This window comes from Mercenaria mercenaria, chromosome 9 (assembly GCF_021730395.1).
Source record: "Mercenaria mercenaria strain notata chromosome 9, MADL_Memer_1, whole genome shotgun sequence".
Classification (NCBI taxonomy): Eukaryota; Metazoa; Mollusca; class Bivalvia; order Venerida; family Veneridae; genus Mercenaria; species Mercenaria mercenaria.
Window position 1 is genome coordinate 80815129 of NC_069369.1, and position 16119 is coordinate 80831247.

Sequence of the window (16119 nt, forward strand, 5' to 3'; positions counted from 1 at the left end):
AGTCAGCAGTGGTTAAAGAATTAGAGATTGCGGATGCACTAAGGACTGGATGTGTTGAGATGAGATGTGTGAGGTCAGCAGTGGTTAAACGATTAGAAATTGTAGATGCACTAAGAACTGGATGTGTTGAGATGTGATGTGTGAGGTCAGCAGTGGTTAAAGGATTAGAAATTGTAGATGCACTAAGGACTGGATGTGTTGAGTTGTGGTGTGTGAGGTCAGCAGTGGTTAAAGGATTAGAGATTGTGGATGCACTAAGGACTGGATGTGTTGAGACGAGATGTGTGAGGTCAGCAGTGGTTAAAGAATTAGAGACTGAGGATGTACCAAGAAATGGGTGTGCTAAGATGAGGTTTGTGAGGTCAGCAGTGGTTAAAGGATTAGAAATTGTAGATGCAACTAGAACTGGATGTGTTGAGATGTGGTGTGTGAGGAAAGCAGTAGTTAAAAGATTAGAGATTGTGGATGCACTAAGGACTGGATGTGTTAAGATGTGATGTGTGAGGTCAGCAGTGGTTAAAGGATAAGAAATTGTAGATGCATCAAGAACTGAATGTGTTGAATTGCGATGTGTGAGGTCAGCGGCAATTAAAGGATTAGAGATTGTGGATGCACTAAGAACTGGATGAGTTGAATTGTGGCGTGTGAGGTCAGCAGTGGTTAAAGGATAAGAAATTGTAGATTCACTAAGGACTGGATGTGTTGAGATGTGGTGTGTGAAGTCAGCAGTGGTTAAAGGGTTAGAGATTGCAAATGCACTAAGGACTAGATGTGGTGAGATGAGATGTGTGAGGTCAGCAGTGGTTAAAGAATTAGAGATTGCGGATGCACTAAGAACTGGATGTGTTGAGATGAGATGTGTGAGGTCAGCAGTGGTTAAAGGATTAGAGATTGTGGATGCATTAAGAACTGGATGTGTTGAGATGAGATGTGTGAGGTCAGCAGTGGTTAAAGGATTAGAGATTGTGGATGCACTAAGAACTGGATGTGTTGAGATGAGATGTGTGAGGTCAGCAGTGGTTAAAGGATTAGAGATTGTGGATGCACTAAGAACTGGATGTGTTGAGATGAGATGAGTGAGGTCAGCAGTGGTTAAAGAATTAGAGATTGCGGATGCACTAAGAACTGGATGTGTTGAGATGAGATGTGTGAGGTCAGCAGTGGTTAAAGGATTAGAGATTGTGGATGCATTAAGAACTGGATGTGTTGAGATGTGAGGTGTGACGTCAGCAGTTGTTAAAGGATTAGAAATTGTAGACGCACCTAGAACTGGATGTGCTGAGATGTGGTGTTGAGGTCAGCAGCGGTTAAAGGATTAGAGACTGTGGATGTACCAAGAAATGGGTGTGTTAAGATGAGGTTTGTGAGTTTTGTAGTAGTTAAAATATTAGAGTTGGAGATGCATCAAGAACTGCATTTGTAAAGATGAGTTGCATAAAAACAGCACTGGCTAAAGAAGTACAGATTGTGGATGCACCAAGACCTTGGTTTGTTCAGATGTGGTTACGAGGTACACCGTGGATAAACAAGTAGGGGCTGAACTGGTTAAATTAAGATGACAAGTGTGAGGTCCACAGCAGTTAAAACAAGAGCTGATGGAGGACAGCAACCCTCAACTATTCAACAGCCTTGTCAATTTAATTAATATAAGTTGAAAAGGGGGCATAATTTTGTAAAAATGCAAAAAAGGGTTATGGAACCTACACAGTGCTTATCAGCTCATGACAGTGGACAAGTGTGTGAAGTTTCAATCCATTCTCATTAGTACGTACTGAGATACCTGCTTACATATAAGAATTTAACCAAAAACTGCGAAGTTGAAAAAGGGGCATAAGTTTGTAAAAATGCAAAGAAAAGTTCAAATGAACATTGTCACATGAGCAAGTACAGCAAGTTTCAACTGACCTTAAATAATGAAGAAGATATTGGACTTCATATGAAACTTCAACCAACACGAACACTTGAGGCCAGTGTGAGTGCAATAGCCCTCCTTATTCTTTGAACAGTAAAGCTAAATTGAATGGAATAACTTCACAAAAATGCATTACAATCCAAAAATGCCAACAATATATAAAACTAGCCATGGTACTGAGCATCTCTACGGTTTGGTTGAAACCCATTAGAAGTTTCAGAGGTGAAGTCTGGACAAACTTTTCCGACAAACAGATGCACTGATGGACAAGACAAAATCAATATATCTCCCTAGATATGGGAAGACAAAATAACAAAGATAGAGTGAAAAAAAACACCAAAACTTTAACCCAAAATTCTAAGTAAAAATGGAACATAATTCATAGAATATTGGTTTGAGTCATTGCCCTTGTGTCATATGATGTAAATGATAATGAGGAACAACTCCTTTAAATCTGAAGCAAATCCATCCAGCAATAACAGAGGGAATGAAAGTGAACCAAAACTTTAACCAAGCTCTGGACATGGACACAGATGCTGATGCACTGTCTGTTGAGTAGGATAGCTTTCCAAAAACTTTGTATCATCAGGCCAAAATAGCATCAATACTTGCAGAATACAGATCTTGTTGGGTGCACTTGATTTCTTATCCAGTGCAGGTTCAGTCTGCACCAGACAGACAGAAAACTAATCAAGTTCAGAATATGTACTCCTTGCACCTCTTTCCGAGGTGGTGCATTCAGAAAAAGATGGCTGACAATGGCAGATATGTGAGAATTAAAACTTGCTTTCTTAAGCTATACGATACTGTCATTTTTTATATTTCTATATCAAAACTATTTTGTCATGGTTATGTTGTTATTAGCCTGCTGAGATGATTTTTGACATTTTAAATTCAACTGATTTGCAGAAGTAGAACGTTACTCCAAGATTTTGCTCATATCATCAAATCAAGTTTGCCCATTCATTATTCCAAAAGCATCTCAGGCGCATTTCTGGCATCTGATCAATCATTGAATTTTAGTGATACATCGATACTGTTTAAAAATTCATATATACTGTAAAACATATATTATTTGCCAGAAGAATATTTTCACTGATACTAGCAAGTTTCATACACGCAAGTTCAAACCATAAGTCTATTTTTGTTAACACTGGTAAGTTTCATACACAAAGTGAAAGTTTTCAAACAAATACGCAACTTTTATCAGCTAAAATCTCATTTCCGGTTTCACAATGTTGCCAATTCAAAACTTTGCAAATAAATAAAATATGACTCTTCAGAGAATTAGCAAAAAGTTTATAGTACACATGTTTATCAGTAAATTTATATTAAATGCCACATTTACAACATGAAGCTTACCGGTTGATATTTCAGAAGGGCAGTCAAACCAGTTCAATCCAGTTGCTTCCTGGAAATACTCTGCATAGTCCTTATTATTCTGCATGTTTTCAAGTCTTGTTTTAATATCATTGCTCTCACTGACACACATTCTTCTTTCTCTGTACCATTCTGTAATTCCTGCAAAGCATCCTTGCAGAGCTCTGAAATAATGAGATTAACTTTTGAAGTAATGAGATCAATTTTGAAATGATGAGATTAATTCTGATATAACGAGATTCACTCTGAAATGACAGGATTCACATTGAAATAATTGGACTCACCATGAAATAATGAGATTTACTTTCAAATAAATTGAATTAACTTTGAAATAATGGGATACACTAAAAATAATGAGCTGAATTCTAATATAATGGGATTCACTCTGAAATAATAGGATTCACTCTGAAATAATGAGATTTACTCTAAACTTACAAGATCAACTCTAATATAATGGGATTCACTCTGAAATAATGAGATTTACTCTAAAATTACAAGATCAACTCTAATATAATGGGATTCACTCTGAAATAATGAGATTTACTCTAAAGTTATAAGATCAACTCTTAATATAATGGGATTCAGTCTGAAATAATGAGGTTCACTCTAAAATTAAAAGATCAACTCTAATGTAATTGGATTTACTTTGAAATAATTAGATCAATTTTTATATAATGAAACTGACTTAAAATCATAGTATTTACATTCAATTTAGAACTAAATGGAATAAATTCAAAAGTAATGAGATTCACTTTTAAATAACACAGCAATAATGAGATTGACTCTGAAATGATGGGATGAACTTTGAAAGAAATCTGAAATAATGTGATTCACTCTGAGATAATTAGATCCACTTTGAAATAACGAAAAAAAAAATCTGAAATACTGAGAATAGGGGTTATTTTCTTTCCTAAATCCTAAATACCCTTATTTACATAAATCTCTATCTAGCTGATTTCAACAAAACTTCAACAACAATAATTATCTCTTTAATTTAGTAAGTGCAAAAAAAGTTCTGTGATTTAATATTTTTTGACTTTGGTAAATATTTGGAAAAGTGTTTTTCTTTTTGCATAATAAAGCAAACAACAGGCTAGCTTGGGTGATATGGGATACTGTCAACCTGGACTTTCTCAGGCTGCCAAAAATCCATTTCACCCAGCCTATATAATATATATATATGCAAATATTTTCGGTGTCACGACCAAGATCTCTTGAGAATATCTGTAAACTGCTGCAGGAGTATAGGTGGATTGACAACTTTCTGTTTTAACAGCAACATAATTAATTATTTACCTGCATCCATACTCGGTTGATCCATATTCCTCCTCCTGCATAGCTTTAATGACATGTATTCCACAAGCAGCTGTTACCATATTAACCAGCTCTTCTCCTTCAGCTGGACAATCAGCTAGACTGTTAGTTGATAATTTATCTGAAATTATTTTTGTAACCACTTCAGTACTTACATAAATAAGGCAAACAAGAGGGACATTGATCCGAAAATGCTCACATGTGCAAAAGGCTTCATTTGCGTTATAAGGTAATGGTACATGTACAATTTTAGGTTTATATAAATATCAAAGCTCTACCTATCATATGGATTCAGAGAAGATATTCAAAGTTTCTTTTATATTACCCTACGGTAACAGCAATAATTTAAACAAATACAGTAGACAGTCAAGACCTGATATCACACACAAAATTGTGTTAAATTATTTCAAAAATCAGACCAGCAGTTCAGGAGAGGATGTCGTTTGAAGGTTTTCTTATTTTTAACTCTTGTGGCATTTATGTGGAAGCAAGCAGATCTGTTTGAACAACTTTGGTAGAAGACCAACCAAGAAACATACATGCCAAATTTCATTCAGTGCCTTTGCAGGAGATGTCATTTAAAGAAACTGTTAAAGATAGAAGGCCGAATGGACAGGACAGACTCATGCACACCTGACAGACACATCATGATCAAAATAGCTCAACATGAGAATTTCGTGCTCTTGTGAGCTAAAAACGATTAAGAAAGGTTTACGGAGTTACTTGCTTTCCACAATGGCCTGGATAAAACAAGTGTAAATAAACAGCATTTCGTGTTACATCACTATGGTTACAAACTATTTGTCTGATTCCAGCTAAAACATGTTATGTATTATGAATCACATTTTTTTCTGGATTGAACGAGTTATATTGTTTTTCAGACATTACCTCTACAATCTGAGAAAATTTCCTGCACTTCATACAGAGGCTCCATCTCCTCGTTGGATGTGGCTTTCATGTGTATTAGGTAAAGAAGAGATGGATGAAGTTCTTCTGGATCACAAGTGAATTCTGGTTCCGAGGAAAATTCTCTGTACACACACTGCGCGGTATACTTGTAAGTGCTGTTATAAAATATAAAGAAAAAATCAAGGGTTTCTTTTTAAATAAAATTAAATATGTCAGAAATATTTTGTCTTGCAACCTTGATTCATGTTTAAACTTGGGAAGTTGTCAGTTATTTATAGACAACAAGTGAGTACTGGGCCTGTATTCATCAACATTTTAAGTTTGAAATTTGGACTCCTACATTAAGTTTGTTAGAATTCAAATTCCTTTAACTTCCTTTGTAATTAATCTATATTACTGAAACTTCAGACAAGATTTTTTGTTTGTTTCAGAGTATGGCATACTCATGCCAGATGTCATCAAAATTCATACCAGATCTACAAAAAGAGGGCAAAAAAATATTCTAGCATGAAAGAGTCACTAGTCTAAGTTTAAGGCTGAAAATATTGATAAATATTGACCCTGGGAAGTATAGAATCTAGTTCTAATTGACTGTTTCTTTGTTTTGGGTTTTAAATGCTGTTTTTAACAGTATTTCAGTTATGTTACATCTGATAGTTTACCTATCCAGGTTTTCTGGATCTCTACCAGTACAAACCTGTTCTCTGCGAATAACCACCAACTTCCACACACGAGTCAGAGGTGGAGAACGAATGATTTCAGACACAATGTCTTTTATCAAATTGTCATGGAGAACAAAGATCAAACCCATGACCCCCAAATCCCTCGATCTGCACTCTCCCTACTGAGCTAAGTAGGCAGGCTTTTTGCTGACTGACTGCCTGACCGCCATTACTGAAAACACTGCTGTTAACCTGCATTAACTCTTACCAAACTATCAAATGTTCAACTCCCTCTGTTGACCCCCTAAAAGAAGCTTATCAGGGTTTAAAAAGCTTTTTAGATTTTAGATTTTACATTCAAAATATAGCTTTTTCCATTTTTGTTAAAAAACTATTCTTAAATTAAAGTTCTTGAACATCTGAATGGGTAAGGTACTTACATGATCTTCAAGTGAGGATATTTGATCAATGTATTCATCTATTGTTTATCAAAAATCTAAATATATAGTTTACTTACACACATCTAAATGGTACTGTATGGTTGTATCCCATTAGCGAACCTGCACTTTTCATGTATAAAAGGTTAACAGCACTGCCGAGACATCTATCAGTTAGTTTTTTTCCTACATCAAGCATTGTATATCTCTCACATGGATAATCTGTGTCTGAAAATAAAATATATTCATATGATACATTGTGTTGAACTAACTTATTTTGGCTTGTTTATTTTTATGTACGTTTATTTATAGTCAACACAGGTAACCAATACGGATGACTCCTCCAGAAGACTGTGAGTACTAGTACTAGAAAGATAGTGCTCCAATTCCAGGATCTTCCCTGCTTCTTCAGTATGCCAGGTGAAAACGACACATACATTGGACTCTTACCCAATTCTACTAATTTTCAGTAGGAGGAGCGGGGGCTCAAACTCACATCCCCTGGTGTCGTAGTCAAGACTGTGTTACCACTGGACCACTGTGTCCGCTCTTATTTCTGTTTGTGAAGAAGCTTCAATTTAACCATAGTCAAATCATAGGAAAACATTATTAATTCTTTATGAGTCACATTTTCTGCCTAATCTACAGAATATTTGTCTATTTGACCTAGATTTTGACCCAGGATGACACCGTATTAAACTAATTCTAGATTTCACAGAGGCAAACATTATGGCCAAGTTTCATTAAAATTTGGCAATATATTTCTGATCTGTAGAACTGTGAATAACATAATGGATCATCAACCTATACAACACAGCAGCTCACTTTTGGTTCAGGTGAGCTAAAAAGCACTGCTCTGACCTATAAAATAGCATGATTTAATTTACAGCTTCAACTTACACAACCAAAAAAAAATACGATAATAATTTTCTTCAGATTATTTCATATTCACGGGTGGTAAACAAGCAATCCAATTCCTGCTGGGAATATGCTTAAAATGGGTTGCGTGATGTCCGGTGCTGGTGTTGCGCGTAAAAAAAGACGAAATTGAGGTATGTGAAGTTATGATTTTGCTTAGTATGAGACAAGAATATTTTTTCTCAAACAAAGGAAAATGCTATTCCACACAAATATGATGATACATCATATATGTAAAATATCTGGTTTGTAATTTATGACTTGGCTCCATTATCACAAAAACTCTGGTACATAAAGCGTGAAAAAAGTATGAAATCAACAAAAATGGCAGTTTCTGACCTCATATGCCTAATCTGGGGACATCTGATGCTTTTTATGATAACTCAACTGTTACGAAGTTATGGATATCAAAATCATTCGCTTAAAATCCTGCTTAAGGGGACATAATTGACAAAAAATCATCGTGGATGGGATTTGCAATCTTTCCTCCAAAAGCAACATTTCATTCAAGTGTATGTAATATTCATGACTGTTTTACACATGTTTGATCATTAGAAGCAGCACGTTTTCAGAAAGAAGTCACAAGAGTTAGACAATCTGCATTTTTCATGATTCCATACTTTTTTGACAGATCGAGCCAGCAGAGTTTTCCTGATATCAGGGCTGATTCTTAAATTAATAATTTGGTATTTCAAACATATGATCTTTATTCATATTTGGGTCAAATAGCATTTTGCTTTTTTTGGAAAACACTCGTAAATGTGTCATTATTTACCAAAACAAACACCCACCTACCTCGATTTTGTATATATTGATGCGCAACACCAGCACCGGAAGTCGCGCAACCCATTTTAAGTGTATTCCCAGTGGGAATTGGACTGCTCGTTTACTGATATTCAAATTCTTAGTCATTGACTGAAAGTGTTGAGATATGATAAAACTCTTTTTATAACCATACAAAGAAGAAAATAAAAAGTTACCACAAGTCTCATTCTTCAGTAGGTCTCTTCTCAGGCGTTCATCATTGAAGACATAGCTGGTAGAGTTTATATAGCACCCTACTTCTGATGTAATACTGTTGACACAACGACGCATTCTGAACTCTGATCTGTTCAATTACATAACAATTATAAGCAGTTTTCAAAAGAATGATCGATCAATTTTCAACACAATCTGAAATGTTTGTTTTGTTTGTTAGGTTAAAAGTCAGATCAACACAATTCCGGTCATATGGTATCTTTCCAGATTTGATGATGGAGGAAAACCCGAGGTTCCCCTCTGTGCATTATTTCATCATGGGCTGGCACGTGGGTAGAACCAATGACCTTCAGTACGCCAGTTGGATGGCTTCCTCACATGAAGGATTCAACAACCCAAGTGAGACTTGAACCCACCTCAGTGAGGAAAGTGATTTGAAGTCAATGACCTTAACCACTCGGTCATGGAGGACCCCTAAAGCTGAACTGTCATTAAATCATCTAGAAAATGTAATTTTTGTTCTTAGCAACATTTCATACCAATAAATAGACCTATCCCCTTTCAAATATGTATTGACATTTTTAACATCTAATCTAAAACATATGAAAACAAATGGTGCTTTATCACCAAATCAAACTGATAAGCAAAAGGGCACTAATGGTCCCAAATTGTTATGCTTTTTGTGAAAATGTGAAGGTCATTAACACTTCAATTATGCAAACCCACTCAAGTATAATTTACTCCAGAAAATCTTTAAGGTGATTGGTTCCCCGTCCCCCTCTAGTAAGTTTCATTAAGATACTGGACCAAAATTGGGACCTGCATGCTGTTAATAGGAAAATTGTGCACCTTGAATGCCTGTATGTCCACCAATACTATCAGTCCAACCTGAACCTATGATTTAAGGTGATCTAAAAAGCCTGAATACAGGGTGTCTCACTTTGAAAGAAGATATTAAGCACATATAAGTTCTTTTCTACCATACATAAATCATGTAACGTATATTTCAGTTTACTTACAAGCAGCTTTCTTTTGTGTCTGTCTCGTCTTTATAGTTAGCCTCCGCACCCAGGCAGTAATACTCCAACAAGTGTCTGTTTATATACCAGTTCAGACAGATCTCTTTTCTAGTTGTTGCAAACACAGATGTCACATACTCCAATGTCAGTCCTTTTGATAAAAATATAACCAAGAACAAATTAAAAACAACAAAGTCAGTAAAATGAATCAGTAGGAATAAATTTAAATACTGCAGAAAAATGGTGTAAAAGCTAACATACCAGCCATATAAGCTGTTTCACCAAGAAGGCATATACAAACACCATAATTACTGACACCAACATACCAGCCATATAAGCTGTTTCACCAAGAAGGCATATACAAACACCATTATTACTGACACCAACATACCAGCCATATAAGCTGTTTCACCAAGAAGGCATATACAAACACCATTATTACTGACACCAATATTTTTTTCTACATACCCAATCAACAACTACATTGCCTGCCAATCCAATAACCTTCACACTAAACAATCATATGACCTTCAAACTAAATAATCTGAACCACGTTCTTCAACATTCTGAACAAGTCAGAAATTAAGTCTCAGACTCAAAGAAAGCAAAGATCTTCATTTCTGCTTAATTTTTGTTCCAGTATGGCAGGTTTCAAACAATGTGTAAGTCTGTTCAAACCAATACACTGATGAATTACATATTAGTTGGCATGAAATATTGATGAATTCTGGTGGACACTAATCATTGATGAATAAAGGTCAATAATGAATACAGGTCAGCATGTAACAATAATGAATACAGGTCAGCATGTAACAACAAGATGAACATTTAGACCAATTTTCATACAGATCCCATGAAAAATATGGCCTTTAGAGAGGTCACAAGGTTTTTCTATTATTTGACCTACTGACCTAGTTTTTGATGGCACGTGATCCACTTTCGAACTTGACCTAGATATCATCAAGATGAACATTCAGACCAACTTTCATACAGTTCCCATGAAAAATATGGCCTCTAGAGAGGTCACAAGGTTTTTCTATTATCTGACCTACTGACCTAGTTTTTGAAGGCACGTGACCCACTTTCAAATTTGACCTAGATATCATCAAGGTGAACATTCAGACCAATTTTCATGAAGATCTCATGAAATATATGGCCTCTAGAGAGGTCACAAGGTTTTTCTATTTTTGAACCTACTGACCTAGTTTTTGACCGCACGTGACCCAGTTTCGAACTTGACCTAGATATCATCAAGATGAACATTCAGACCAACTTTCATACAGATCCCATGAAAAATATGGCCTTAAGAGAGGTCACAAGGTTTTTCTATAATTTGACCTACTGACCTAGTTTTTGATGGCACGTGACCCAGTTTGAACTTGACCTAGAAATCATCAAGTTGAATGTTCTGACCAATTTTCATGAAGATCTTGTGAAATATATGGCCTCTAGAGAGGTCACAAGGTTTTTCTAGTTTTAGACCTACTGACCTAGTTTTGACGGCACGTGACCCAGTTTCGAACTTGAACTAGATATCATCAAGACGAACATTCTGACAAATTTTCATGAAGATCTTGTGAAATATATGGGTCCTAGAGAGGTCACAAGGTTTTTCTGTTTTTAAACCTACTGACCTAGTTTTTGAAGGCACGTGACCCAGTTTCGAACTTGACCTAGATATCATCAAGATGAACATTCTGACCAACTTTCATAAAGATCCAATGAAAAATGTGACCTCTAGAGTGGTCACAAGCGAAAGTTTACGGACGCGCGCACGGAAGACGGACTACGGACACCGCGCGATCACAAAAGCTCACCTTGTCACTTTGTGACAGGTGAGCTAATAATAAATACAGGTCAGCATGTAACAATAATGAATACAGGTCAGCATGTAACATTAATGAATACAGGTCAGCATGTTTCAATAATGAATACAGGTCAGCATGTAACAATGATGAATATGTGTTGCCAATAGAGGTTGTAATGAAACATTAATGAATAAAGACATTAAATTTCACAACACTGACTTTATTATTTATATCAACAGCATTACTTTTTGAGTATCATACTAATTGTATGTTATTTTGTTAAGTCACCAAAATATTTTAAGTCAGTTGGCAACTTTCACACTCTACTGGTTGAGGAAGACCCAATATGCTCCAGCAGATATTACCTCAGGCTCAGGCAACCTGAAAGAACCACCAGCTTCGTCCCAGCCGGTGGAACAGTTTGCTCTCATGAAAAATTCTACACCTATAAGAAGAGTTTTAAAAAGCACAGTGATGAGCACCGATACAAAATGACATAAAAATTAAGCCAAAGAGATTGCATTTAACATATGTTCACTACCATAAACAAGAGGACCATGATGGTCCTGAATCACTCACCTCTTCCCACATGACCCAGTTTTGAGTATGACGTCGTTTTTTCTATTATTTGACACAGTGACCTAGTTTTTGAGCTCATGTGACCCACTTTCGAACTTGACCTAGATATTATCAAGATAAAAATTCTGACCAATTTTCATGAAGATCCATTGAAAAATATGGTCTCTAGAGAGGTCAAAAGATTTTAATAATTTTAGACCTACTGACCTAGTTTTTGACCGCAGTTGACCCAGTTTCAAACTTGACCTAGATATCATCAAGATGAACATTCAGACCAACTTTCATACAGATCCCATGAAAAGTATGGCCTCTAGAGAGGTCACAAGGTTTTTTTATTATTTGACCTACTGACCTAGTTTTTTAAGGCACATGACCCAGTTTCAAACTTGACCTAGATATCATCAAGGTGAACATTATGACCAATTTTTATGGAGATCCATTCACAAGTATGGTCTCTAGAGAGGTCACAAAGTTTTTCTATTTTTAGACCTAATGACCTAGTTTTTGACCGTACATGAACCTCTTTCGAACTTGACCTAGGTATCATCAAGATGAACATTCAGACCAATTTTCATACAGATCCCATGAAAAATATGGCCTTTAGAGAGGTCACAAGGTTTTTCTATTATTTGACCTACTGACCTAGTTTTTGATGGCACGTGACCCACTTTCGAACTTGACCTAGATATCATCAAGATGAACATTCAGACTAATTTTCATACAGATCCCATGAAAAATATGGCCTCTAGAGAGGTCACAAGGTTTTTCTATTATTTGACCTACTGACCTAGTTTTTGAAGGCATGTGACCCACTTTCGAACTTGACTTAGATATCATCAAGGTGAACATTCTGACCAATTTTCATGAAGATCTCATGAAATATATGGCCTCTAGAGAGGTCATAAGGTTTTTCTATTTTTAGACCTACTGACCTAGTTTTTGACCGCACATGACCCAGTTTCGAACTTGACCTAGATATCATCAAGATGAACATTCAGACCAACTTTCATACATATCCCATGAAAAATATGGCCTTTAGAGAGGTCACAAGGTTTTTCTATTATTTGACCTACTGACCTAGTTTTTGATGGCACGTGACCCAGTTTCGAACTTGACCTAGATATTATCAAGGTGAACGTTCTGACCAATTTTCTTGAAGATCTTGTGAAATATATGGCCTCTAGAGAGGTCACAAGGTTTTTCTATTTTTAGACCTACTGACCTAGTTTTTGATGGCACGTGACCCAGTTTCGAATTTGATCTAGATATCATCAAGGTGAACACTCTGACCAAGTTTCATGAAGATCTTGTGAAATATATGGCCTCTAGAGAGGTCACAAGGTTTTTCTATTTTTAGATCTACTGACCTAGTTTTTGACGGCACGTGACCCAGTTTCAAACTTGACCAAGATATCATCAAGATGAACATTCTGACCAACTTTCATAAAGATCCCATGAAAAATGTGACCTCTAGAGTGGTCACAAGCAAAAGTTTATGGACGGACGGACGCACGCACGCACGGACGGACAACGGACGACGGACGACGGACACCGCGCGATCACAAAAGCTCACCTTGTCACTTTGTGACAGGTGAGCTAAAAAACATGAAAGTACAAAATAGCTTAGATATTTTACTTACCCTCACCCTCATCACAGATTCTAGCTGGGTATGCATTCCAAATAGTTTTATTCTTCATGGCATCATGTACTTCTTGCAATGTGCATGTAGGTCTACCATTTCTTGCTAGGTCTTGGTACCATACACATGACAGGAATTGTACATAGTCACTTAATCAAAGCAAACATTTATTGTTAACATATACAAATATATTTTTCCCATTGAACACTTATTCAAAGTACCACAATTTTTAAACAAAGGACATTGAACAGGAAATCGACATACTGAATGGTCATAGTTTGACATGATGCACTTTCTTACAAGTATCACCACATAATGCCCTTTCTTAAAAATATCACAGCATGATGCCTTTTTTTACAAATATCACAACATGATGCCCTTCCTTACAAGTATCACAACATGATGCCCTTCCTTACAAGTATCACAACATGATGCCTTTTCTTACAAGCATCACAACATGATGCCCTTCCTTACAAGTATCACAACATGATGCCCTTCCTTACAAGTATCACAACATGATGCCTTTTCTTACATATATCACAACATGATGCCCTTCCTTACAAGTATCAAAACATGATGCCCTTCCTTACAAGTATCACAACATGATGTCCTTCCTTACAAGTATCACAACATGATGCCTTTTCTTACAAGCATCACAACATTATGACCTTTCTTACAAGTATCACAACATGATGACCTTCCTTACAAGTACCACAACATGATGCCTTTTCTTATAAGCATCACAGCACGATGCCCTTTCTTACAAGTAACACAAAATGATGACCTTTGTTTCAAGTATCACAGCATGAGGCCCTTTCTTACAAGTACCATAACATGATGATACCTTTTCTTACAAGTACCACAACATGATGCTTTTCATTACAAGTATCACATGATGATACCTTTTCTTACAAGTATCACAGCATGATGCCCTTTCTTAATGTTTTCAATTATTTCAACAATTCTATTGATTGAAATGTTGAGCTAGATATTTTTTCTGATACTTTCTATCATGGTAGAAAGTGGACAACAGTCATATACATCATAAATTTCATTACACACATGGGCATTTGATATACTTACTTGCAATCACTTGTCACTTTGTAGTACTCCCAAGATGGATTACAACTGTACTGTCTGGCTATATCAAAATATTCAGCTGTACATGGTGAAGGCTCTGTAAAAATAACTTGGACCATGAATAATCACCACTTGAAATACTAAATATCTTGTAAAAGTAACTTGGACCATGAATAATCACCACTTGAAATACTAAATATCTTGTAAAAGTAACTTGGAGCATGAATAATCACCACTTGAAATACCAAATATCTTGTAAAAGTAACTTGGAGCATGAATAATCACCACTTGAAGTATTAAATATCTTGTAAAAGTAACTTGGACCATAAATAATCACCACTTGAAATACTAAATATCTTGTAAAAGTAACTTGGACCATAAATAATCACCACTTGAAATACCAAATATCTTGTAAAAGTAACTTGGACCATGAATAATCACCACTTGAAGTACTAGATATCTTGTAAAAATACATTGGAGCATGAATAATCACCACTTGAAGTACCAAATATCTTGTAAAAGTAACTTGGAGCATGAATAATCACCACTTGAAATACTAAATATCTTGTAAAAGTAACTTGGAGCATGAATAATCACCACTTGAAATACTAAATATCCTGTAAAAATAACTTGGAGCATGAATAATCACCACTTGAAGTATTAAATATCTTGTAAAAGTAACTTGGACCATAAATAATAACCACTTGAAATACTAAATATCTTGTAAAAGTAACTTGGACCATAAATAATCACCACTTGAAATACCAAATATCTTGTAAAAGTAACTTGGACCATGAATAATCACCACTTGAAGTACTAAATATCTTGTAAAAATACATTGGAGCATGAATAATCACCACTTGAAGTACCAAATATCTTGTAAAAGTAACTTGGAGCATGAATAATCACCACTTGAAATACTAAATATCTTGTAAAAATAACTTGGAGCATGAATAATCACCACTTGAAATACTAAATATCTTGTAAAAATAACTTGGAGCATGAATAATCACCACTTGAAGTACTAAGTATCTTGTAAAAGTAACTTGGCCCATAAATAATCACCACTTGAAAAACCAAATATCTTGTAAAAAGAACTTGGAGCATGAATAATCACCACCTGAAGTACTAAATATCTTGTAAAAATAACTTGGACCATGAATAATCACCTCTTGAAATACTTAATATCTTACAATTTTGTACCTAATATACAGTAATATGTAATAACAGCATATTTCGAGCAGTTGTGTGCTGACGGCAAATGATTTTGCCTTTGCGAACAGTGCAGACCAAGATCAGCCTGCACGGATCATATGGTCTGCACTGTTCGCTATTCAATCAGTAAATTTTCAGTGAACACATCTTCGAATAATAAATGGTACTGCCCAAATTGAAAGATGGACCAGTCCATTTTAGAAATTTAGCAGGCTAAGGATTAATTAGAAATGAAGGAAAGGCCTAAAAGGGAACAGGTGGAATATAG

The 16119-nt window shown here is 35.7% G+C and overlaps 1 protein-coding gene across 5 annotated transcripts in view; it reads right to left on the reverse strand.

Annotated features, from left to right (window-relative positions):
- Positions 1-16119, reverse strand: part of LOC123546327 (uncharacterized) — a 313757-nt gene that overhangs the window by 29596 nt on the left and 268042 nt on the right. For all 5 annotated transcript variants that reach the window (XM_053551859.1, XM_053551862.1, XM_053551858.1 and 2 more), the window contains 8 exons: positions 14640-14733; positions 13557-13705; positions 9530-9680; positions 8513-8640; positions 6695-6842; positions 5495-5670; positions 4589-4727; positions 3275-3456 (listed from right to left, as the gene is read on the reverse strand). In XM_053551859.1, the coding sequence (XP_053407834.1) occupies positions 3275-3456; positions 4589-4727; positions 5495-5670; positions 6695-6842; positions 8513-8640; positions 9530-9680; positions 13557-13705; positions 14640-14733 (1167 nt within the window). The remainder of the gene's footprint in view (positions 1-3274; positions 3457-4588; positions 4728-5494; positions 5671-6694; positions 6843-8512; positions 8641-9529; positions 9681-13556; positions 13706-14639; positions 14734-16119) is intronic.